Source organism: Phyllobates terribilis, unplaced genomic scaffold, assembly GCF_046119375.1.
Source record: "Phyllobates terribilis strain yellow unplaced genomic scaffold, ASM4611937v1 Scaffold_3__8_contigs__length_932513732, whole genome shotgun sequence".
In the NCBI taxonomy this organism is placed as follows: domain Eukaryota; kingdom Metazoa; phylum Chordata; class Amphibia; order Anura; family Dendrobatidae; genus Phyllobates; species Phyllobates terribilis.
In genome coordinates this window covers 675564736-675591794 of record NW_027362763.1, presented here as the reverse complement: position 1 = coordinate 675591794, position 27059 = coordinate 675564736, and the positions used below count along the sequence as shown (strand labels likewise).

General features: G+C 46.8%; 1 protein-coding gene across 1 annotated transcript in view; it reads left to right on the top strand.

Moving 5' to 3' along the window:
* Positions 1-8620: 8620 nt before the first annotated feature.
* The window catches only part of LOC141258609 (EH domain-containing protein 3-like), a 35904-nt gene continuing 17465 nt past the window's right edge, over positions 8621-27059 (top strand). The window contains exon 1 of the mRNA XM_073673570.1: positions 8621-8744. Within this exon, the coding sequence (XP_073529671.1) occupies positions 8621-8744 (124 nt within the window). The remainder of the gene's footprint in view (positions 8745-27059) is intronic.

Sequence of the window (27059 nt, the reverse complement as noted above, 5' to 3'; positions counted from 1 at the left end):
CCACATTGGTCTACAGGTTGTGTGTGGTACTGCAGCTGGGCCCCATTTACGTCAATGGAGACTTAGCTGGATTCAGCAACCTGGACAGATGTGGCAGTGTTTCTAAGAGATGCCGCCATGTTTCTTTACTCCCTGATATCATCTCCTCCTCCGTCAGCCTATTCCACCCATATAAAAAAAAAGTTCTTTACGCTTTCATCAGGAAGCTTAAGTTTTAGTCAGCCCCCCTCAAGGGTGAATGCCTATGAGAAATGAGGAAATCCTTTTTTCCACAGGAAGCCAAGCCTATGGAAAAATGAATTGATTAAAGTGCTTTTCTCTGCAATCAGACCTCTGCTATGGGCCAGACAGGTATGTATAGAGTTACTTTTCTATATCCGGTATGGCCATAGTAGAGGTCTGATATCGCCCAGGGGGTGACACATTCCCTTTAAAGCCTGAAAATGGTGAGTGCAGCTCTAGAATATAATACAGGATATAACTCAGGATCAGTAATGTATGTACACAGTGACTGCACCAGCAGAATAGTGAGTGCAGCTCTGGAGTATAATACAGGAGGTAACTCAGGATCAGTAATGTATGTACACAGTGACTGCACCAGCAGAATAGTGAGTGCAGCTCTGGAGTATAATACAGGAGGTAACTCAGCATCAGTACAGTATCAGTAATGTAATGTATGTACACAGTGACTGCACCAGCAGAATAGTAAGTGCAGCTCTGCAGTATAATACAGGAGGTAACTCAGGATCAGTACAGTATCAGTAATGTAATGTATGTATACAGTGACTGCACCAGCAGAATAGTGAGTGCAGCACTGGAGTATAATACAGGAGGTAACTCAGGATCAGCACAGTATCAGTAATGTAATGTATGTATACAGTGACTGCACCAGCAGAATAGTGAGTGCAGCTCTGGAGTATAATACAGGATATATCTCAGGATCAGTAATGTATGTACACAGTGACTGCACCAGCAGAATAGTGAGTGCAGCTCTGGAGTATAATGCAGAATGTAATTCAGGATCAGTACAAGATCAGTAATGTAATGTATGTACACCGTGACTGCACCAGCTGAATAGTGAGTGCAGCTCTGGAGTATAATACAGGATATAATTCAGGATCAGTAATATAATATATGTACACAGTGACTGCACCAGCAGAATAGTGAGTGCAGCTCTGGGGTATAATACAAGATATAACTCAGGATCAGTAATGTAATGTATGTACACAGTGACTGCACCACCAGAATAGTGAGTGCAGCTCTGGAGTATAATACAGGATGCAAATCAGGATCAGTACAGGAACGGTAATGTAATGTATGTACACAGTGACTGCACCACCAGAATAGTGAGTGCAGCTCTGGAGTATAAAACAGGATGTAACTCAGGATCAGTAATGTAATGTATGTACACAGTGACTGCACCACCAGAATAGTGAGTGCAGCTCTGGAGTATAAAACAGGATGTAACTCAGGATCAGTAATGTAATGTATGTACACAGTGACTGCACCACCAGAATAGTGAGTGCAGCTCTGGAGTATAAAACAGGATGTAACTCAGGATCAGTAATGTAATGTACAGTGCTGGCCAAAAGTATTGGCACCCCTGCAATTCTGTCAGATAATACTCAGTTTCTTCCTGAAAATGATTGCAATCACAAATTCTTTGGTATTATTATCTTCATTTAATTTGTCTTCAATGAAAAAAAACACAAAAAGAATTGTCCTAAAGCCAAATTGGATATAATTCCACACCAAACCTAAAAAAGGGGGTGGACAAAAGTATTGGCACCCTTTGAAAAATCATGTGATGCTTTTTTCTAATTTGTGTAATTAACAGCACCTGTAACTTACCTGTGGCACCTAACAGGTGTTGGCAATAACTAAATCACACTTGCAGCCAGTTAACATGGATTAAAGTTGACTCAACCTCTGTCCTGTGTCCTTGTGTGTACCACATTGAGCATGGAGAAAAGAAAGAAGACCAAAGAACTGTCTGAGGACTTGAGAAACCAAATTGTGAGGAAGCATGAGCAATCTCAAGGCTACAAGTCCATCTCCAAAGACCTGAATGTTCCTGTGTCTTCCGTGCGCAGTGTCATCAAGAAGTTTAAAGCCCATGGCACTGTGGCTAACCTCCCTAGATGTGGACAGAAAAGAAAAATTGACGAGAGATTTCAACGCAAGATTGTGCGGATGGTGGATAAAGAACCTCGACTAACATCCAAACAAGTTCAAGCTGCCCTGCAGTCCCAGGGTACAACAGTGTCAGCCCGTACTATCCGTCGGCGTCTGAATGAAAAGGGACTGTATGGTAGGATACCCAGGAAGACCCCACTTCTTACCCCGAGACATAAAAAAGCCAGGCTGGAGTTTGCCAAAACGTACCTGAGAAAGCCTAAAACGTTTTGGAAGAATGTTCTCTGGTCAGATGAGACAAAAGTAGAGCTTTTTGGGAAAAAGCATCAACATAGAGTGTACAGAGGAAAAAAAGAGGCATTCAAAGAAAAGAACACGGTCCCTACAGTCAAACATGGCGGAGGTTCCCTGATGTTTTGGGGTTGCTTTGCTGCGTCTGGCACTGGACTGCTTGACCGTGTGCATGGCATTATGAAGTCTGAAGACTACCAACAAATTTTGCAGCATAATGTAGGGCCCAGTGTGAGAAAGCTGGGTCTGCCTCCGAGGTCATGGGTCTTCCAGCAGGACAATGACCCAAAACACACTTCCAAAAGCACTATAAAATGGTTTGAGAGAAAGCACTGGAGACTTCTAAGGTGGCCAGCAATGAGTCCAGACCTGAATCCCATAGAACACCTGTGGAGAGATCTCAAAATGGCAGTTTGGAGAAGGCACCCTTCAAATATCAGGGACCTGGAGCAGTTTGCCAAAGAAGAATGGTCTACAATTCCAGCAGAGCATTGTAAGAAACTCATTGATGGTTACCGGAAGCGGTTGTTCGCAGGTATTTTGGCTAAAGGTTGTGCAACCAAGTATTAGGCTGAGGATGTCAATACTTTTGTCCGGCCCTTTTTTGGAGTTTTGTGTGAAATGATCAATGATTTGATTTTTGCTTCATTCTCTTTTGTGTTTTTTCCTTGCAAACAAATTAAATGAAGATAATAATACCAAAGAATTTGTGATTGCAATCATTTTCAGGAAGAAACTGAGTATCATCTGATAGAATTGCAGGGGTGCCAATACTTTTGGCCAGCACTGTATGTACACAGTGACTGCACCGGCAGAATAGTGAGTGCAGCTCTGGAGTATAATACAGAATGTAACTCAGGATCAGTACAGGATCAGTAATGTAATGTATGTACACTGTGACTGCACCAGCTGAATAGTGAGTGCAGCTCTCGAGTATAATACGGGATATAACTCAGGATCAGCAATGTAATATATGTACACAGTGACTGCACCAGCAGAATAATGAGTGCAGCTCTGGAGTATAATACAGAATGTAACTCAGGATCAGTAATTTAATGTATGTACACAGTGACAGTACCAGCTGAATAGTGAGTGCAGCTCTGGAGTATAATACAGGATGTAACTCAGGATCAGTACAGGATAAGTAATGTAATGTATGTACACCATGACTGCACAAGCTGAATAGTGAGTGCAGCTCTGGAGTATAATACAGGATGTAACTCAGGATCAGTAATGTAATGTATGTACACAGTGACTGCACCAGCAGAATAGTGAGTGCAGCTCTGCAGTATAATACAGAATGTAACTCAGGATCAGTACAGGATCAGTAATGTAATGTATGTACACAGTGACAGTACCAGCTGAATAGTGAGTGCAGCTCTGGAGTATAATACAGGATGTAACTCAGGATCAGTACAGGATAAGTAATCTAATGTATGTAAACAGTGACAGTACCAGCTGAATAGTGAGTGCAGCTCTGGAGTATAATACTGGATGTAACTCAGGATGGACGAGGCCGTGGCGGCTTCCACTACTAGGCTGGTTATTGGGGATCTCACAGTGAGCGTATGGTGTATACACCTCCGATTACAATGCATGGAATATATATATACCTTGGTACGGTCACTGCCAGCTCCACAATATAAAAAAGGAACCACTACTAGCTGCCACCACCAATCGTTTATACAGGATGCTTGGGCACCCTTTACAGGTAGAGTATGGCTTCAGGGGTGCGGTTTACAGAGCAAGAGGAGCAGAGCTATTCAATTTTATATATTTAATCCAGTGTTTATAAAAAATATAAAAAAATGATACAAATGGGAACTAACAATGCGATATATACAATTACATAAAACAAAAAGGATAAAAAAAATGACTAAACCTGTGTTATGGAAATGGCTCAGAGTTTAGTGGATGGGGGTACTCTTTAGGAAAATGGACAGAACCCACAGTACGCTGTACCTTCCAAGTACTGACAAATGACCCAAACCCAAATACAGCTTTTTATTAGCTCAAGCTCCCCCCCACACATCTTCCCTTGATGACCCCATGTTGGGGCTGATTGTGGGATGTGCTAGGTCCTTCAGAATTTTATGACATCCCCAAATTACAGTATATCTTTGCCCCTGGAGGTCCCAGGAGGTGGATATTCTCATATTCCTTATCACGATTTTACCTTTATATAGAGATCAAATGTGACCTGGATAGCCTCATCCATCAGACCATTATCACGCTGGAGGGGTTAGAGTGGCTTTACAGTGATATGGGTGAATGCTTTCTGTTCGTCCCTTCACTACAACGCCGAAAATACATCTCTCATAAATATCGGATTGATGCAAACACTAATATTCATATCTGGACCCCGGAAACAGAGTGTCTAACTGCAATTGTTCAGTTTTTTTTTAAGAGAACAAGAGTAGCCTTTAAAGGTGTTATGTTTTTCACTTCTCTGCCTCTTGAATACACGGATCTCTGACTTGGTCTTTTTCCCAGAGAAAAACTCCTGCTGTAATTACCTGGTCACTTGAGGAGGCCGCTACTTCAATGGAGATGGAAGTGTCAGATCTCTCTTACTTCCCCTCCTTTAACTAGTTTTTTTCTTCCTCAGTTATATATATGTTCAATGTGAGTGGGACATGTCCCTTCCCAGAGGATGCCTGTATGAATTAAAATTTTTCTCTATGACAAGATGTCTGAATTTGTTTTTGTTTTGTTTTTTAAAAAAACTTTTGGTAATTTTTTTTTCATATCACAATCTTTATTAAAAACCGTAAAGGTTCAGTTTTCACAATGGCCACTGAGGTTATTTTAGAATCATACTTCCTGTTCTTAAAAAGACGGGAAAGGAATGGAGTAAACTAAGGACACCTCAAAGAGAATAAGGGTGCACTAAAAATTAGAATACTTTATTGAATTAAAAACAATCCATATACTGTAAGTCTATTAGGAGGTCATAACAAATGAGGACACAAGTCGAAAAAAACAGGAGAGGAATGATCTCCAAAGTAATTATGTAGAGTGATAGTAAAAACACGTGAAAGTTCATCGGTAGCGCTCGGAGGGAACGGCGTAGTGCGCATGTGGACTGCGGCGGCCATTTTTCTGAAGTGCACAACATGGGGACAAATAATGAATGTACTGCGGAGGAGCAAATATATACCGTATTTTTCGGACCATAAGACGCACTTTTTTCCTCCAAAATTTTGGAGGAAAATGGGGGTGCGTCTTATGGTCCGAATGTTGGGGGGGGGGGTATATATTTATGTGTGGTGTGGGGGAGCGGTATCGATGGAGGAGCAGGGCCGGGAGGCAGCAGCCGCCCACTGCAGCCTACACTGTCCCCGCTGCTAAATAAAATGAATATTCACTGCTCCCCACGCCTATGGAGCGTGGGGAGCAGTGAATATTCATACTCCTTAATAGCGGTATAGTGTGTAGCCGCGCTGCGGCTGCTGCCGGCTATCTCCTGTGCGCGCTGTTAAAGGCATGAATATTCAACCTCTCTCCAGCCCATGGGCATGGGGTGAATATTCATGCCCTTTAATGAGCGGGCACAGGAGAAAGCCGGCAGCAGCAGCAGCCTCAGCGCGGCTCCACTGTGTGTCGGCTGTGAAGGAGAGTGAAGTCACTGCTCCCCGCGCACACAGACCCGGCATGGGGAGCAGTGACTTCCGGCAGCTGATCTCTCCTTGTGAGCCGCGCATGGCAGTGACGTCATGCGTGGCTCACGGAGAGATCTGTGCAGGCAGACCGGACACAGCGCTGGAGGAGAGAGAAGAAAGGTGAGTATCAGTGTTTATTTTTTTTTAATGTGCAGCCTGATGGGGATTAGCGGTGCCATGCATACCAGGACAGGGATTAGGGGTGCCATGCATACCAGGACAGGGATGAGGGGTGCCATGCATACCAGGACAGGGATGAGGGGTGCCATGCATACCAGGACAGGGATGAGGGGTGCCATGCATACCAGGATAAGGATGAGGGGTGCCATGCATACCAGGATGGAGGGATGCCAGGCATACCAGGATGGGGAAGGGGCACCACATATAAAAGGAAGGGGGGCGGCATATATACCAGGATGGGGGATATTGTCAGAATTGGGGGACATTACCCTATACCAGTGTCAGCAGAAGACCCCCTCCCTCTTAAAAGTGCATCATGACCACATTTTTTGCTTAAATTTTTATTTTCCTCCTCTAAAACCTAGGTGCGTCTTATGGTCCAGTGCGTCTTATAGTCCGAAAAATACGGTAACTTAATTAATGTGGCTGAAAGTGAGTGGGTGAGTGTGAGCCACTGAGGTTATTTTAGACTTCTTGTCCTTTCAAGAACAATTTTCAGCTGACTCCTTATCATCAGAAGCAGAATTACAACGACTGATAAAGCCTCTGTACACTGCTGAAAACACAGTATCCACCAACCACAATAGGCGACATCACAGCTCCTCCTGCTTCTGTTCCCTCCACAATGATCTTTGCACACGCTCATTAGACGCTTCTATACAAAACATAAGATCAGACCCTGTTTATTGTGGCTAATGTACATGTTAAATTCCTGAAACAACTGGAAAAAAAAACAGTGTCCATTGTGAGAATTGTAAGATTTCATTTTTTTTTAATTCATAATAACCATTTTAATGTGATTAGCTAAAATATGAGAAGAGCATATGAGAAATATCAACATCCGAAGAATGAAGAGTGTGAAGAATGTCAGGAGGATGGCAACTTTTATTGTTAGATAAATGATAAAGAGTCCCAAATGGCATGGATGGATGTCAAACACATTTCCTTACATCACCCCATGGCTGGAGTGCAGGTATACGACTCAAAAATAATAGGACATAAAAATAATACTAAATAAAGATGTAGAACAGCTTCATAATCACATTGGGAAATAAAGTAACCAACTCAGTATTCAGGAAAGACTTTATTCTACGAAACAACTATAAAGCGTATGGTTTTTCCAAAGGTTTAACCAAAAATACATATTTTAGTGAGCGTTTTAGAGATCAATGAAAAAAATATTTTTTTATCATTTTTGTATATTTCAGTAAATTTCTATAAAAAGGTTATAAACCGAAGTTTCCAAAAATGATTTGGATTGTTTAAAAAATAACAATGTTCGGGCTCTTCACTATGATCACAACATCAATAAAAAGTATCAAGTTCTCATCATTGATATTGTGGGGTCTTATTCTCTGTAACACATGGAATTACAGAAAGTTACTTCTCTTGCACCAACCACTGAATGCACGTCAACGCTTTAGCCACATTAAGGGGCACAACCTTTACTGCAAATGCCATAAATGCCGCTTCTGGGGGAATGGCGGTCCATCAATCCCCCCGCTATGTTCTCCATATACTTCAGTGGAGATATAACTACACACAGACGCGCCTCCTCATTTTATGCAGAATGTGGCTGGAAATTTGTGAACAAAGGTCAGATAATAACTGTATATAGCTGTAGAGCCACCATCAATCTTACTGGGGAGCCCTTAGCAGAGGGGCCTGGAGCTGTGATGTCATCATCTATATGGAACTCTGGTGTCAACATCGGCTCTATGACATCACAATGGGAGTAAAGTCTATAGAATGCCTGAGCGCAGAGCCGGGGCTGTCTTTTGTGTGACTCCCTACACAAAGCTAGAGGAATAAGAAGGAGAAAGAAGGAGAAAGAAAGCGACGCCATCATGAGGATTCATGGACGTCCCCGTTATGGCCAGCGGCTGCTTGTCAAAGCTCTCTCTTCCTGCAAGTCAATTGGCTTTAGCCTTCTGACCCGATTCAGGAAGTCCCATCGCAATTGGAGAACACTGCTGAAGGATTCCTTCCTGGCCACGAAATCTGCCACCATTTCAGCAGTCAGGCGCTTCAGGTCAGTTGCTATAACCAGACGTAAAGATCATGTCATCAGCCAAGACAGCGGTGAGAAGAGCCCAACCTACATTGTAGGTGATACTGAATCCACTGCCAGCATTGCAGAAAGTGGAGAGGATCTTGCGGGCCCAGAATGTGCACAAGATGCACATGAGGGGCTGCTACAAACAAGACCCCGCGACAATCTAAAAAGAAAAGCACCAACCTCCGAGGACAGTCAGCCCGAGATGCTGCCACCGGCCAAAAGAGCTGCTACAGAAAACCTTTCTGATCTACTGAGAGAGGTAACCCCGGAGATGGAGACCCCACAAGTGGAGATGCCCGATATCAGGAAGCAGGAGGACAACCTGTCTCCAGAGCAGTTAACCATTCTGCTGAGCAAAGGGGGGGAAGGCTTCCTGGATGACGAGATCATCAACATGGCCCAGGACCTGCTGCAGAGTCAGTTTGAGGGTTTTGATGGCCTGCAGCCCCCCTGCGCTCTTCTAGTGCCAGGGTACAGTGTACTGAAGAATGCCGTACAAATCCACTATGATGAGGACAGGGTGCACTGGCTGACCACCTGCTACAAAAATGGCCAAATCTTTGTGGCCGACAGCATCAACTCCGGAAATCTGACTCCGTCCATCTGTGAGCAGATTATCAACCTGTACAGTGAAGTGGTCGAAGAACCCCTGAAACATCTGACATTTATCGATGTGGATCAGCAGAAGAACAGCTATGACTGTGGCTTATTCGCCATAGCGTTTGCCTACGAGCTTATGGCAGATGGCGGTGAACCCAGAGCAGAGTTCCGGCATCGGCTGATGAGGACTCATCTGATATCCTGCCTGCAGACCGGCAGGATCAACGCATTTCCCAAAAAGATCAGGAAGTGACTCCATGCCTATAAACGGCATGTAGAGTCCATGACGGTCCACGAGATCGCCCTGACCTTCAACCGTACACGACCCGGGACCACAGACCTGTCTGCACCAGTAAGTAACCATGGACTTTCCATAATACTCTCAATATAGTGAATATATAAATATGATGGGGGTGTGCTGACATTATCGGGGGCATTTAATCATAGTTTTTACTTTTTGTTTCAGAAAAAGCATGAAGCGAGTAAATCCGGCCGTCACATCCAGGCCCAGAGATGGATCGCATTACACGCCCTCACCAAACCCTAAATCACGTAAGTTCCTTGTTTAAAGGGTTTAGAATATTTTTCAACTTCTGGATGGTATTTGCTCATTTTGTTCTTACCTAGGTTATGGCTGTGATGTCACAATGTACATGGAACTTTCATGTCACCATCTCCTCGATGACATCACAATAAATATGATGAGGGTGTGCTGCCATTATTGGGGGCATCTGATCATTGTTTTTACTTTTATTTCAGAAGGAGCATGAAGTGAGTAAATCCGGCCGTCACATCCAGGCCCAGAGATGGATCGCATTGGACGCCCTCACCAAACCCTAAATCACGTAAGTTCCTTGTTACAGGGTTGAACATGTGTGGGACAATCATGTGACAGGGGCTACATCCATGAGAAGACTGTAGACCTCATTTATCGAAAACTGTTCTTCTTACCCATAGCAACCAATCAGAGCACAGCTTACAATCCTTAAACAGCTCTGGTTCAATGAAATCTGTGCTCAGATTGGTTGTTATGAGGAAGAAGGTATTGGTGGTATAGTGGGGAGTACAGCTGCTTTCCAAAACGTTGATCTGGATTCAATTTTTGGCCAATGCATTAGGTCTCCTTCACATTTGATGACGCTTGTACTACCATTTACAGGTGCATCTCACTAAATTAGAATATCATCAAAAAGTTAATTTATTTCAGTTCTTCAATACAAAATGTGAAACTCAAATATTATATAGAGTCATTACAAACAGAGTGATCTATTTCAAGTGTTTATTTCTGTTAATGTTGATGATTATGGCTTACAGCCAATGAAGACACAAATGTCATTATCTCAGTAAATTAGAATAATTAACAAAAAACACCTGCAAAGGCTTCCTAAGCATTTACAAAAGTCCCTTAGTCTGTTTCAGTAGGCTCCACAATCATGGGGAAGACTGCTAACTTGACAGATGTCCGGAAGGAAGTCATTGACACACTCCACAAGGTCCCAGAGTCTGGAGGAAGAGTGGAGAGGCCACAATCCAAGCTGCTTGATGTCTAGTGTGAAGTTTTCACAATCAGTCATGGTTTGGGGGCCATGTCATCTGCTGGTGTAGGTCCACTGTGTTTTATCAAGCGCAGTTTTCTACCAGGACATTTTCAAGCACTTCATGCTTCCCTCTGCCGACAAGCTTTTTGGAGATGGAAATGTCATTCTCCAGCAGGACTTGGCCCCTGTCCACAAGGCCAAAAGTACCAATACCTGGTTTACACCAGACAGCAAACTCGCCTGACCTTAACCCCATAGAGAATCTATTATAGAGAATCTATGGGGTATTGTCAAGAGGAAGGTGAGAGACACCAAACCCAACAATGCAGACGAGCTGAAGGCTGCTATCAAAGCAACCTGGGCTTCCATAACACCTCAGCAGTGCCACAGGCTGATCGCCTCCATGCCACATTGTCGCATTGATGCAGGAATTGATGCAGAAGGAGCCCGACCAAGTATTGAGGGCATTTACTGAACAGACATTTCAGTAGGACATTTCCAATTTTAAAAAACAATTTTCAAGTTGTTGTTATAAAGTATTCTAATTTACTGAGATAATGACTTTTGTGTTTTCATTGGCTGTAAGTCATAATCATCAACATTAACAGAAATAAACACGTGAAATAGATAACTCTGTGTGTAATGACTCTATATAATATAGGAGTTTCACTTTTTGTATTGAAGAACTGAAATAAATTAACTTTTTGATGATATTCTAATTTAGTGAGATGCACCTGTACTTATGCATGGTATATGCTCATTTTGTTCTTACCTAGGTTATGGCTGTGATGTTACAACATCCATGGAACTTTGATGTCAGCATCTCCTCAATGACATCACAATAAATATTATAGGAGGAGGCGTGCTGCCATTATTAGGGTGTCTAATATTCATTTTTTTTACTTATTTCAGAAACAAGTGTCGGTGTACTCACCATGGACCAAATATAATCAAGGGTAAGAGGAGTGTACTGTGCGGCAGTGACCACAGGAGTAAATCATGTGAACGTCTCTGATATGTAATATTCGGTTGCTCCACGATCAGTTCTGTTTCCTTTTTCTACAGATCACTATAAGGGAGCTGGAGTCCCACTAAGAAGACGGGGTACAGCTGGAGGTGATGGCTATAAGAAGTCAATGATGTGGCGGCCGCCATGTCAGGAGCAGAGGAGCCGCACTTCAGGACGAGGCAGATTCCGGGCTCGGTCTCTGTTCTCATTACTTTCTGCAGTCAGATGTCATCACAGAAAAAAGTGAATCTTCTGCTGCATCCACCCCGATCTACAGCACAAGCTGCCATCATCCAGCATCGCCCAAGGGAAGGGCAGTCCCTCAGCCATGGTTCCCTAGAGGTTTCCTCCACCGGGGGTTTTTCCTCTCCTCAGCGCTGACGGATGACTCTCCGTGAGTCCGGGGCCCATCTTCAGGGCCACATGACTATTGCCCCACATGACTGGTGGGAACTTCTACATGTGATATCTTGTATGAAGCTAATAAAAAATTCAATTAATATCTAGCAGACGTGTATCTGAGTCTATAATGTATCATTACAGAATATTTAGTACAGAAGGTGGTGGAACCCCAGGGTTATATACAGGGGTGCAGTATTGTAATAGTGTTATATTACTGTCATTTATATACAGTATGTAACCTCAGCTTGAATTGTATATATATATATATATATTATGTAAGGCAGCGCTAGTCATCATACTGGGGGTAACTCGCTTCGCTGCGTCAATCAATGCTACACGTGCAATGTCTTTACGTTTTTCACCACAATGCAGTTTATTACTTCGGCATAAACCACAAGTCCACACAGTTCATCGGGTCCAACTCCGTGGCACGCCGACACACATATCTACATTATTCATGAGCCAAGTGGCACACCGGCCCACTTGCTCCAGGTTACAGCTTACGGCAAGGTAATAATAGCAATGTTCATATCACAATGTCCATATAGCACAGGGTATTACCTTTGCCGGGTTTAGCTGTCTCAGTCCGTTACTCTGCCACCACTGTGGCTCTGCGGCTTCCCAGGTGTGGGTCTCCAGCCGTCGTTCCCTCAAAGGCCACTGACATCCACACAGGATCCAGGCTCGACCCTTCAGGTACCAGGCTTCACTCCAAAGCCGCTGCCTTCCAAGGCCACTAGCATCCGCACAGGATCCAGTCTTTGCCTTCAGGCTGCCAGGCTTCACGGTATCACGGTATCCCACACACATGGGGAACAGGCCTCACGCCTCTCACACCGAACACACCTGTCTCAAATTAAGCAGGATTTATAAATGCTGTGCACAGACAGCCACATACTGACAGGACCTTGCTGATGTCAAAGTCATGTGATCAGTCAGCTGTGTGTATAGGTCCTGTGTGCTGTCCCAGTCATGTGTGCAGAGCTTTACTGTGCACACAGGACCTGTGTGATGTCACAGTCATGTGATCAGTCAGTTAAAGGGGAAGGTACATGGTCCGGTAAACACATCCTGGACCATTTACAGTAATGCTAGCAAGCTGCTGCATTACAATATATATAGTATTTCCCTTATAAATAGATGTTTATACTGATCTGTATGAGTATTACACAGATATTCTGATCAGCCATGTTTTTCTTCCATCAGACTTTAAAGGAGTATTCCAACTATAGACATTTATGGCAGATCCATGACATTTGTCATTTATCTGATGAGCACCGCTTTAAGATATATTCTGTTTGGGAGAACAGGGGTTCCACATTAGCCTTTGATTTGCTACAGGTGTGAAGGGACCCCCAATCTCTAAACGGATGGGGTGACTCCCAGGCTATAATTCTTTCTTGGCAGAATAGCTCTTGTTATGATGTCCTGCCTTGTATGAATGATCAGGGTTAGCCCATCAGACAAACGGAATAATTTAGCCCCGAGGGTTTTCCTACTAAACCCCGTAAAAATTAGTCTTTATCACAGGGAGAAGTGTTCAGCAGCCATATGAGATCTCCGCTTATCAATGTCTCTCCATTCAACCTAACAGTAGAAAGTCAAGTGGATGACCCCCCTGTATGACATCCAGACAGGGTTTGTCTTCATGGGGTAACCCTGTCTAAGGCATTATCATTTGAATGGAAAAATATTACCTGTCTATTAAACCATCCATAAAAATTTGCCTGGTAGACGCCCAATTTTCCGATCCCCACCACTGCTGAGAATAAGAGGCTCAGGAAATCTCCGGGCATTCCTATCTAGTCCTGTAGAAACTTGCTGCACCCCAGGAGCTCTCAGGCTGTGAATGAGGACTTTATCCTTGTGATCAAAACCTTCTGGCTCCAATCATTGTGATAGTCAACAAAATGCCCAAAAAAATGATGGGATGCATGGTGTAAAGCCAGTCCAAAATTTTCCTGGTCAACCACCTCTTGGGAAAAAAGGATGAGCTCAAATGGCCATTTGGAAATCCTAGCCAACAGGTGGTCTTTATATTGATAATTGGGGAGCCACAGGCTCAGACACCTCCATTGCTTTCAGACGACACCTCAGCAGAGATCTTATTTTTACAATATGTGGGTTTTCCGCACGTTATCAACTAATTTATGACACTAAATTCAAACTAAATGCGACTTTATAGGATTCCTTCCCACAGAGGCATCTTCTCCCTGTGCTCAGAGGCCAGAATAGCAAGAGGGTCCTCTCTTGGGTCCCTACCAGTATACCGTCCTCTTGGTGGAGAGCTATGCTGATACATAAGTTGGGATTGCATCGACCCCTTTCACCTAATTGTCCCCTGCCTCCCAATCTGTCACCACAGAACACAAGGTTATTTTAAGTCTTTTCCTTTCCTTCCTTGGTTCTCCAACCCTTCCCCTGTCGCAGCGCAGCCCACAGAGTGAAGGTCCAGGAGAAGGGAGCGGGTTCAGGGTGAGTTCAGTCCCAACCACATAGTTCATGTTTTCCATGACTGACTTCAATCAACGCCCATTCATATCACCGCGGCCTGTTCACACACGATAGATGGCGCAGTGATAAGGATCACAGGAATGTCCACTGTGTGACCCACTACTCGGTAGCGTCAGCCCTCCCTGAGAGGGGATGCAGTCGCGGGCTTGGCTCGGTCCGTGCCCAGGGCGCACACATTAAAAATATGGGCTACTTAGGATGAGTGGTTAATTCGACTACGCCACCTGTGGTGTCTGGTGATGCTCCACCAGCGCTGCTTGCAGTCCTCTGAGGCGGGATGTTGTGGCAGCCGACGGTATTACTACTCCCCACAGACGGAGCAGGGCCTCAGGGCAGAGGAAGCAGGAGGATGAGGGGAGTAGTAGTAGGGTACAGTGGTGTGGTGTGGTGTCGCGCTGCAATAAAGGACCGGAGGCAATGGATGCAGTCTTCCAAGCTTTACTCACATTGGTTGAAGTCAGCTGCAAGGCTTCTCCTTGCTCTTCACGGCTTGCTGCGGCCACCAGAGAAGAGGGTCCGGCACACCCTGGTAGTTCAGGTGCTTCAATCAGGACCCCCGCACCTCCGTGTGTTCCTAAACTCTCTCCCTTGGACCTGTCCTGTCCGTGTGCGGTGCGTGTTACAAGGCTGGGTCTCCCTCTGGCTATACACAGAAGAAGGGTACGGTGGCAATTCCGTTCCGTCCGTCACCCGGTGGGATCCACTTAGCCTCCAGGCTTCTCCGACTGAGACATGAAGTAACAAAGTCAGATATCGGGGGCCGGTACCCCTTTTGCAGCAGGAGTCCCTCTGACTAGGCCAGAATGGAGAGTACAGCTGGCGTATGCCGCTCCGTCCGTATTCCCTGGGATCCTTTTGCCTGTGGAGCTCTTCTACTTTGCTCCCCTCCAGGCCTTCTTAAGTAGGGACCTTAACCGGGTAGAGACAACCGTTAACTCTCACACGCTCCTCACCTCAAGGCCAGAGTACGAGGACCGTGCGTCTTCAACAGGCTGCAGGTTCTATCACAGAAAGCCACGTTCACCGGTGAAGGTCCACAATCAAAAGACCTTGAACTTAAGATGGCTGTCTATTATATATGAAACTAGAAGTGTAACCTAATGGTGCGTCCTCCACCCTCACCCACTACATGGTTCCCCCTAAATTTGGTTCCCCCTCTCCATTATCCTGCTGGGGCAGCACTCTGGTGCATATTAGCCCCCCATAGGACAGGAGTGTGTAGTGTTGAGTGTTGAATTGGGGTCCTGACAGGTGCACCATCCTTACCTAGCAGAGGATACACCACAACTCCTGACAAGATGCAGTACCCCCCTGTGGCGACCGAACCCTCAGGGGCACCACATTCCCCCCTGGTGAAACACAGCACGTCCGTGGGCTGCAAAGAGAGCAAAGCATGGTACAGACTTTTTATATATGCTTTTTAACCAATAACAATCTTCTCTTTATGGGAGGTTCGGATTCTTGAACGTTGCAATATAAATAGTACAAAAGTATAAAAGACCAAAGAGACATTGTGCAAGTAGACAGATTAATAGAAAATGCAGTAGAAAAGAAGTCAGTTCAGCAGCAAGAGGGACCTGTCCCAAACCCTCAACGTAGGCCCTGGGGTGGCTGCAGGACATGGAGATCCTGTGTTGGACCTCCAGGAGAGCCACTCCAGACAGGTTTTGCTTCTGAGGTCTGAGGTAGAAGTAGAGGTGGTTTTTGCATAAAACCAATAGGGAGCACCTAAAGGGATGCATAACTATATACAAACAGAGTCTGTCTACTGCAAGTCCGCAGGGACAAATGTCTCTATATCCGGGAGGAAAAACATAATTAACATGGCATTAAACAACTTAAAGCTACAGCCTCCGGGGGCCGCTCAGTCCAAGTACCTCCATTTTGGGAAAGGCTCGTTCTTGCCCACAGAGCCAGACCGGTCCCCTACCGGCAGGTGCGCAGGGGCCTCTCCCTGGAATACGCGGTGTACATCAAGGGCGTACCAGCGACACACCCCGTGATGACGGGTGTATGATACCAAGTCACCCGGGTAGAGACTCCGGCTAGGGTGATCTCTCCGCAGATGGGGCTCGACGTCTCTGCGGCTCACAACGACGTCCTGGGAGAGTTGGGGACTCCTGATGAAGCCCCATCCCGCCTCCTGGTGGAAATGGACGATCACCCCTTCCTCTCTGGGGCTTGGATGCACGGCCTACTCCTGGTGGGCCTTAGACTTGGCGGCTTTGGCGCGTACCTCGAGGCGCTCGCAGCGGATGCGCCTCTCCCGCCGCTCCTTATCCAGCTGGAGGAGCTCCTTGCGGCAGAAGTCCTTCCTCCGCCGCTCTTCTGCAAGGGTCTCCTGGGGGAAGCCCATTAAGTCCCCCTCCTGGTCGTCCCAGGCCATCTCCTCCGCCGCCGGACAGGTAACCAGTGGCGCTGGCAGCGGCGTTAACAGAGGCTGCTGCGGGTCCTCCGGTGACGCGGACCAGTCCGGGTTGGGGTCGTTGGTAATTTCCCCCATTAGCACAGACTCTCCTGAACTGGGAGTTGGGAGGCATTGCAGGCCTCCGCCGCTAACTGCTACGTGGGCCTCCAGCTCTGGGGCAAAAATCTTCTCCCATTTCACGGCGCCCGGGGATAGGGGTGCCGGCATAAGATCCACTAAGGCCTCTGTGCGTCTCGCAGCCGGGACAGGGGCTTGTTGCTTACCCCGTCCTGGGCTGCACGCTGCCTTCGAGGCTCCCTCCTCCTGGGTTGCTGCTCCGCTGACTTGGATTGCAGCTCCTTGGCGGCGGGACCGGATCTTCTGCAGCATCTCCTCTCTCCACGCTGCGGACACCGTACGCTGGGCCTCCGCGACCCTCCTGGTCAGGTTCTGCGACTCCACACGGAGGAACTCGGCCTCCTCCGGGGTTAGACGTATTCCCCGTATCCCGAGCGGGGCAGCAGTTGGTGGGGCGGCATTGGAGCAACTCTCCTGTGCTGCTTCCATCCTCGCTGCTGGGTGTGGAGTGTCAGGGACTGTTGCGGCCACACCTAGTTTTTTCTTCCTCCTCCTTCTTTTGGGGCGGCTCCAGGGCGGCTGGCTGACTGGCACTCCTTGGGACATCCCATCCGTGTTGACGGACACTACCATGCGGACAGTCTCTAATGCAAGGGGTGGTCTGCACTTTTGGCGCCATAGGGGAAGCCTGTCCCACGATGGGAGGTGCTGGGTGGTTGTCCTTTTTGCACACAATGGCGTCCGTTCTTCTTGGGCGGGCGCCATCTTGAGTGTTAAAGACAGTCTGTTGTAAAGGCGCGTAATACCCGCTGGCAATGGGGATCACATTTTCCGTTGCTGCGGTCACGCAATCCTGCCGACTACGCCATTTATGTGTGACCCACTACTCGGTAGCGCAGGCCCGCCCTGGGAAAGGTGTACTCGGACGACAGGCCAGTGGTTGAGAGGGGATGCAGTCGCTGCCTTGGCCCGGTCCGTGCCCAGGGCGCACACATTAAAAATATGGGCTACTTAGGATGAGTGGTTAATTCGACTACGCCACCTGTGGTGTCTGGTGATGCTCCACCAGCGATGCTTGCAGTCCTCTGAGGCGGGATGTTGTGGCAGCCGACGGTATTACTACTCCCCACAGACGGAGCAGGGCCTCAGGGCAGAGGAAGCAGGAGGATGAGGGGAGTAGTAGTAGGGTACAGTGGTGTGGTGTGGTGTCGCGCTGCAATAAAGGACCGGAGGCAATGGATGCAGTCTTCCAAGCTTTACTCACATTGGTTGAAGTCAGCTGCAAGGCTTCTCCTTGCTCTTCACGGCTTGCTGCGGCCACCAGAGAAGAGGGTCCGGCACACCCCGGTAGTTCAGGTGCTTCAATCAGGACCCCCGCACCTCCGCGTGTTCCTAAACTCTCTCCCTTGGACCTGTCCTGTCCGTGTGCGATGCGTGTTACAAGGCTGGGTCTCCCTCTGGCTATACACAGAACAAGGGTACGGCGGCAATTCTGTTTCATCCGTCACCCGGTGGGATCCACTTAGCCTCAGGGCTTCTCCGACTGAGACATGAAGTAACAAAGTCAGATATCGGGGGCCGGTACCCCTTTTGCAGCAGGAGTCCCTCTGACTAGGCCAGAATGGAGAGTACAGCTGGCGTATGCCGCTCCGTCCGTATTCCCTGGGATCCTTTTGCCTGTAGAGCTCTTCTACTTTGCTCCCCTCCAGGCCTTCTCAAGTAGGGACCTTGACCGGGTAGAGACAACCGTTAACTCTCACCCGCTCCTCGCCTCAAGGCCAGAGTACGAGGACCGTGCGTCTTCAACAGGCTGCAGGTTCTATCACAGAAAGCCACGTTCAGCGGTGAAGACCAAAATCAAAGAACCTTGAACTTAAGATGGCTGTCTATTATATATGAAACTAGAAGTGTAACCTAATGGTGCGTCCTTCACCCTCACCCACTACATGGTTCCCCCTAACTTTGGTTACCCCTCTCTATTATCTGCTGGGGCAGCACTCTGGTGCATATTAGCCCCCCATAGGACAGGAGTGTGTAGTGTTGAGTTGGGGTCCTGACAGGTGTACCATCCTTACCTGGGAGAGGAGACACACCTCCTGACAAGATGCAGTACCCCCCTGTGGCGACCGAACCCTCAGGGGCGCCACACCACGACCGAAGAACAATGTGTCATATCAGTGCAAAAATACCCGGGTTATACCAACTTGTACCAGCTGTAAAGTACATATATCATTATATACAGAGCATACCCAGGTTATAGCAGCTGTACATATATCATTATATACAGGAGATACCCAGGTAATACCAGGTGTACCTATATTATTAGATACAGGAGATAACCAGGTAATACCAGGTGTACATATATTATTAGATACAGGAGATACCCAGCTAATACATATGTGGTGCCCTGCTGCACGTAGGTGCCACAGATCCCGGAGGGATGCATGGACGGATTCCTCCACAAGAGGCACTCATAGCATTCACACACCTCCACCCTACCACCTCAGACCACCAGAGGGAGCCCGGATAGCGATATATATACTGGAGGGTGGAGTTAGGCAGTCAGTCTGGAGTCTGAGTCAGTCTGTGGAGTCTGGAGTCTACGGTCTAGAGAACAGTTACCTCAGGGGACAGAGCCAGTTCCAGCTCCTGCAGTTGCTAGCCTGCAGTGAAGCCCAGTCCAGACTCATAGAGCTCAGGTTAGTGAGCCAAAGGCGTGCTGACGCCATAAGAGCGGTAAAGAGTAGCGAGGCCAACTGCCCGTGTGAAGCCTAGTGAGGGCCCCGAGCGCGGCCGAAGGCGAGTGGAGTAAGAGAGCAACATAGGGGGCAGAGGAGCTTTACCCGCTCACCCCAAAAACATATACCGGACACCGGGTCCGCATCTGCAGGAATTCATCACACCCAACAGAAACAACTGGAACCCCTGGCGAACTACATGTCCCAGGAATACCAAACGCTGACTGTTATACTAGGGTCAGGAGTCACGGAGGCCCCGGAGACCAGGGAGTGCGTACTCCAACAGAAGGCCCTACCACAGGATCAGCAGGTGCAAGACAGAAACCAAGTTAGGCCTAGCTCCAGGCAGGTCAGAAACTTATCAAGGAAAGGCAAGAAACAGGAGGCCCCACACCCGCTCACTGGAGAGTCCTGATATGCACCCTTCACCCTACAGTGCCCTGGATCGTGTCTGAAACACCACCAGTAAAGGTACTGAAGTGAACTATTGTGTGTGTGCCTATCCTGGGCCAGCCACCGTGATATTCCCCGCAAGCAGCCATAAGGCCCGGCTGCCGAGTACCCCACGGCCCAGGGGGCGCGTCACATATATAATTACACACATGGTCAAAATTGTTGGTACCCCTCGTTTAATGAAAGAAAAACCCACAATGGTCACAGAAATAATTTGAATCTGACAAAAGTAATAATAAATTAAAAATCTATGAAAATGAACAAATGAAAGTCAGACATTGCTTTTCAACCCGGCTTCCACAGACGGCATGTTTCAGCTCTTTCCAAAGATACTCAATAGGATTTAGGTCAGGGCTCATAGAAGGCCACTTCAGAATAGTCCAATATTTTCCTCTTAGCCATTCTTGGGTGTTTTTAGCTGTGTGTTTGAGTCATTATCCTGTTGCAAGACCCATGACCTGCGACTGAGACAAAGCTTTCTGACACTGGGCAGCACATTTCTCTCTAGAATCCCTTGATAGTCTTGAGATTTCATTGTGCCCTGCACAGATTCAAGACACCCTGTGCCAGATGCAGCAAAGCAGCCCCAGAACATAACAGAGCCCCCACCATGTTTCACAGTTGGGACAGTGTTCTTTTCTTGATATGCTTAATTTTTCCGTCTGTGAACATAGAGATGATGTGCCTTGCTAAAAACTTCCATATTTGTCCCATCTGTCCATAGGACATTCTCCCAGAAGCTTTATGGCTTGTCAACATGTAGTTTGGCAAATTCCAGTCTGGCTTTTTTATGATTTTTTTTCAACAATGGGTGTTCTCCTTGCAGGGTCGGACTGGGGTGTCTGGGGCCCACAGGGGAAATTAACTTTAGGGGCCCACCTACAGCAATATGCAAATATCTGTTATCCGCTATCCCTGTTATAGTGGAGCATTGACTGGCGGCTCCTGCACATCTGCTGTGCGACACTAACTGGGATGTACATGTTTGCATTAAAGGGCTTCTTTGCTTAAAACTAGTGTTGAGTGAGTATGTTCTGTTAACCCTTTCACCGAGTATGCTTGGGCCGAGCTCCGAGTATTTATAGCTGCTCGGTGATATGTTTGAATCGCTCCCGTGTGCATGATTTGCGACTGTTTGACAGTTTTATTACATGTGAGGAATGTCTATTTCTTACACATTCCTCACATGTAATAAAGCTGTCAAACAGTTGCAAATCATGCACACGGGAGCGATTCAAACATATCACCGAGCAGCTGTAAATACTCGGAGCTCGGCCCGAGCATACTCGGAACAGAACATACTCGCTCAACACTAGTTAAAACAAGTTATCAAAGATCCATGGGCTCTACAGGATAGGTGATCACTTATTGAGCATTTGTGTCCGAACATTGGAAAACGCACCTATCGGAAGAATGGGGAAGTATCATCCCTGACAGGACACTTATCCCTATTTTAAAATGCAGCGACAGGTGGGACGTCTGACCGCAGCTCTATTCATTCTCTTAGAGACTTGCAAAAAAGAGCAGCGCTCACAGCCACTGAGCGAATGAATGGATCAGTGGTCGCATCTCACATGCCGCTCCAGTCTAATGGGGAGAAAAGCTCCACATTCTGCCGGTGTGTGCAAGCAGTCAGACCCCCACCAATCAATATGATCAATGATCCTGTGGAGAGGTGATTACTTGTTTTCACCGGAGAACCCCTGTAAATGCATCTCTGCCACTCTGGTCCAAGTATTTAATCGCTATGGCCACGGCCCCACTATCAGTATTTGGTCAGTATTCGATCAGTATTTTTTCTCAGGAGTGGGAGCCAAAATCAGGTGATGAACAATCAGAGAAAGAGCTAATAGAAACAAGTCACCAATTCTGCATTTATCAACCATTCCTGGTTTTGGCAGCCACTCCTAATGGAAAAAAATATTTTCCTAGTTAATATTATTATTATTTATTATTATTTATTATAGCGCCATTTATTTCATGGCACTTTACATGTGAAGAAGGGGTATACATACAAGAACAATTACAATAATCTTGAACACAATTTGACGGCGACTGGTACAGGAGGAGCGAGGACCCTGCACGTGAGGGCTCACAGTCTACAAGGGATGGGTGAGGGTACAGCAGGTGAGGGTAGCGCTGGTCGTGCAGCGGTATGGTGGAGCGGTGGTTACTGATGGTTGTAGGCTTGTCGGAAGAGGTGGGTCTTCAGGCTCTTTCTGAAGGTTTCCACAGTCGACTAGAATCTGATGTGTTGGGGTAGAGAGTTCCAGAGTAGGGGGGAAGCATGGGAGCAATCATGTATGCGATTGTGGGAGGAGGAGATTAGAGGGGAGTAGAAAAGGAGATCTTGTGAGGATCGGAGGTTGCGTGCAGGTATGTAGCGGGAGACTAGGTCAGAGATATATGGAGGAGACAGGTTGTGAATGGCTTTGTATGTCATGGTTAGGGTTTTGAACTGGAGTCTCTGGGCAATGGGGAGCCAGTGAAGAGATTGACAGAGAGGAGAGGCCGGGGAATAGCGGGGGGACAGGTGGATTAGTCGGGCAGCAGAGTTTAGGATGGATTGGAGGGGTGCAAGAGTGTTAGAGGGGAGGCCACAGAGCAGGAGGTTGCAGTAGTCAAGGCGGGAGATGATGAGGGCGTGCACTAGTGTTTTTGCAGATTCATGGTTGAGGAATGTGCGGATCCGGGAGATATTTTTGAGTTGGAGTCGGCAGGAAGTGGAAAGGGCTTGGATATGTGGTTTGAAGGAGAGTTCAGAGTCCAGGGTTACCCCAAGGCAGTGAGCTTGACGGACTGGGGAGAGTGGGCAGCCATTGACTATGATGGATAGGTCAGTTGGGGGGGTTGAATGAGATCGCGGAAAGATGATGAATTCTGTTTTGTCCATGTTAAGTTTTAGAAATCTAGCAGAGAAGAAGGATGAAATAGCAGACAGACATTGTGGGATTTTGGTTAGTAAGGAGGTGATATCGGGTCCAGAGAGGTAGATCTGTGTGTCGTCAGCATAGAGGTGATAATGAAAGCCAGAGAGAACAAAATGACCGCCATACACAACACAGTCCACTATATCAACACCAATAATACCACATACAAAAGGGACAAATATCGCTACACCATGACTAGATCACATATTACCACCACATAGTGACCGAATAATACCACATACAAGGGACAAATATGGCCACACCATGACCAGACCATATATTACCACCTCAAAGTGACCAAATAGTACAATACTGATCATGAATACAAACCACAATACTAACAACACTGTTATTACCACCAGCGACATTATACACAGGAGCTCTGTAAATAGTGTCAGTGTACAGGTAACACAGGGATCACCAGTGATATTATACACAGGAGCTCTGTATATAGTGTATAGGTAATACAGTAATCACCAGTGACATACACAGGAGCTCTGTATATACTATATACACACGTGGTCAAAATTGTTGGTACCACTCGTTTAATGAAAGAAAAACCCACAATGGTCACAGAAAAAAATTGAATCTGACAAAAGTAATAATAAATTAAAAATCTATGAAAATGAACAAATGAAAGACAGACATTGCTTTTCAACCCTGCTTCCACAGAATTTAAAAAAAAATTAAACTCATGAAATAGGCCTGGACAGAAATGATGGTACCCCTGAAAATAATGTGACAAAAGGGACATGTTAAATCAAGTTGTGTCCCCTAATTAGCATCACAGGTGTCTACAATCTTGTAATCAGTCAGTGGGCCTGTATATAGGGCTACAGATACTCACTGTGCTGTTTGGTGACATGGTGTGTACCCCACTCAACATGGACCAGAGGAAGCAAAGGAAAGAGTTGTCTCAGGAGATTAGAAAGAAAATTATAGACAAGCATGTTAAAGGTAAAGGTTATAAGACCATCTCCAAGCAGCTTGATATTCCTGTGACTACAGTTGCACATATTATTCAGAAATTTAAGATCCATGGGACTGTAGCCAACCTCCCTGGGCGTGGCCGCAGGAGGAAAATTGATAACAAATCAAAGAGACGGATAATATGAATGGTAACAAAAGAGCCCAGGATAACTTCTAAAGAGATTAAAGGTGAACTTCAAGCTCAAGGAACATCAGTGTCAGATCACACCATCCGTCGTTGTTTGATCTAAAGTGAACTTCATGGGAGACGACCAAGGAGAACACCATTGTTGAAAAAAAATCATAAAAAAGCCAGACTGGAATTAGCCAAACTACATGTTCACAAGCCACAAAGCTTCTAGGAGAATGTCCTATGGACAGATGAGACAAAAATGGAAGTTTTTGGCAAGGCACATCAGCTCTATGTTCACAGATGGAAAAATGAAGCATATCAAGATAAGAACACTGTCCCTACTGTGAAACATGGAGAAGTCTCTTTTATGTTCTGGGGCTGGTCTGCTGCATCTGGCACAGGGTGTCTTGAATCTGTGCAGGGTACAATGAGATCTCAAGACTATCAAGGGATTCTAGAGAGAAATGTGCTGCCCAGTGTGGATCTTGCAACAGGATAATGACCCAAAACACACAGCTAAAAACACCCAAGAATGGCCAAGAGGAAAACATTGGACTATTCTGAAGTGGCCTTCTATGAGCCCTGACCTAAATCCTATTGAGCATCTTTAGAAAGAGCTGAAACATGTCGTCTGGAAAAGGCAACCTTCAAACACGAGACAGCTGGAGCAGTTTACTCATGAGGAGTGGGCCAAAATACCTGTCGAGAGGTGCAGAAGTCTCATTGACAGTTACAGGAATCGTTTGATTGCAGTGATTGCCTCAAAAGGTTGTTCAACAAAATATTAAGTTAAGAAGAACCATCATTTCTGTCCAGGCCGATTTCATCAGTTTAATTTTTTTTTAAATTCTGTGGAAGCAGAAAAGCAATGTCTGAATTTCATTTGATCATTTTTATAGATTTTTAATTTATTATTACTTTTGTCAGATTCAAGTTATTTCTGTGACCATTGTGGGTTTTTCTTTCATTAAACGAGGGGTACCAACAATTTTGACCACGTGTGTAGTGTAAGTGTACATGTAACACACTGACTCACCAGTGATGTCTCTAGGTGAAGTCCTTCATCTTCACTTTTCTTCTCCATCTGGCACAGACGGCCATCACTTCTTCCAGCCAGGAATCATCTCTGCAGAAAATAACACACAGTTATCAATAACTGATCTCTTCTAGAGAATATTCCCACTCCCCCCCGACTTCTATGTAGCGCCCCGAGGGTTTGGTCGCTACAGAGGTATTGCATCTCACGCAGAGGTGTGATATCTCACTTTCAGGTAAGGATGGAGTGTGGCACAGGACCCTAACACCCACATGCACTACACCACATTTCCGGGGGACAGGGCGACCGATATGCTCCTAAGAGAGCATGACAGTCCCTGTCCCTGGCTGGAGTGGGGAGGGAACACCTAGAAAGGGGGAACCTGGTAGTGTGTGGGTGGGGAGAGTAGATCCAGGGTGCACTAGGAAAAGGAGTATATAAGGTGGGCACCATCTTAGAGTCAGGGCTGAGCTTAGAGAGAAGTGACTGGAGCAGAGGCTCTGTATGAGCTCTGCTCCGCGGGCAGGCCTAGTCACAAGGCCTGAGCCCTGGAAAGGAGAGAGGAGAGAAGAGAAGGAGACTCCAGGAGTGGAGTGAAGGGACCCCAGGGGTACGGACGGGCCAGTCGCCACCATACGCCCGCCGCTACCAGAGTAGGGGGTCAGGCCAAGTAAGGGATCCGGATCCCTCAGCTAGTGGAGGAGAGCAACTACCCTCAGCTAGAAACCGGAGGCTGTGGCATTGCACGTGTCACAGCCCCTCACTACACCTGTTAGGAAAGCACCACATAGGACCCAGGGAAACGGAACATACGTTTGCCCGCCAAGGCCCTAGGCAGCTGGACAGAAACGTGGTCACTTGTGGGGTACGACAGGCCAGAGAAAGGACACACTAAGGGGGTTCTGAAAAGCACTCCAAAGGTACCTGGGAGTCGGCTGAGCCCCTCGCCTGGTGAGCACAGCACGACGTGGGAAGCCATTGCCGGCAGAATTGGCTTGGAGTGTAAAACTTTGAGTAAAGACCTTGGACTGCATCACTGGACTCTGAGTCATTACTGTTGCTCCCGCGCACCATCACCCCCATCATCTACACTCACTGCCCTGAGGCTATACTCCTCCCGTGGGGAGTTATACTACCCTCTGCTGCGCACACAACATCAGCCTCAGTGGTCTGCCCCTCAGCTGCGGTTCTCAGTGACCGCAATCCACGGGTGGCGTAGTCGGACACTTAAACATCAAAACCCAAATAAACAGATCCGCCACTGGTTTGACCGCCCTGAGCCACGGAACCGGGTCGCCGCCACGGAGACTACAACCTCCAGCATTACACAGAGAGATCCGGCTCCGGGTGCCCCACGGCCCAGGGGGAGAGTCATCTACATTACACCAGTTGAAGAAAAAAAGCGATATAGTGCCGCCCTGCACAGTAACAGGAGCCCTGTTTTGTCCCATCCCATGGAAAACAATTTCCTAAAAAGGAAATTATGTTACAGAAGTAATAATGTCCCTAATTGGACTCTAAAATAATAATGTTCCCCACTGGCCACCATAAACTAATAAAGTATGTTCCTCAATCTGGCCCCAAACAGTAATTAAGTCCCTTGTTCAGCCTGGCACCCCCATATATCCATCCTGGCCCCCTCTTCCCTGCATATATCCATCCTGACACCCCCCCATATATCCCTTCTGGCCCCTATATGTCCAGTATGATCCCTCCATATATTTATCCTAGCCCACGTTTATCGAGCCTGCCCCTCCCATATACCCATCCTAGTCCCCTATGTGGCCTGCCTGCCCCCCCCACATATCCATCCTGGCCTCCATGTTTCCAGCCTGCCCCCCATATATCTGTAATGGCCTCCATGTGTCCAGCCTGCCCCCCCCCAATATATCCATCCTGGCCTCCATGTTTCCAGCCTTCCCCC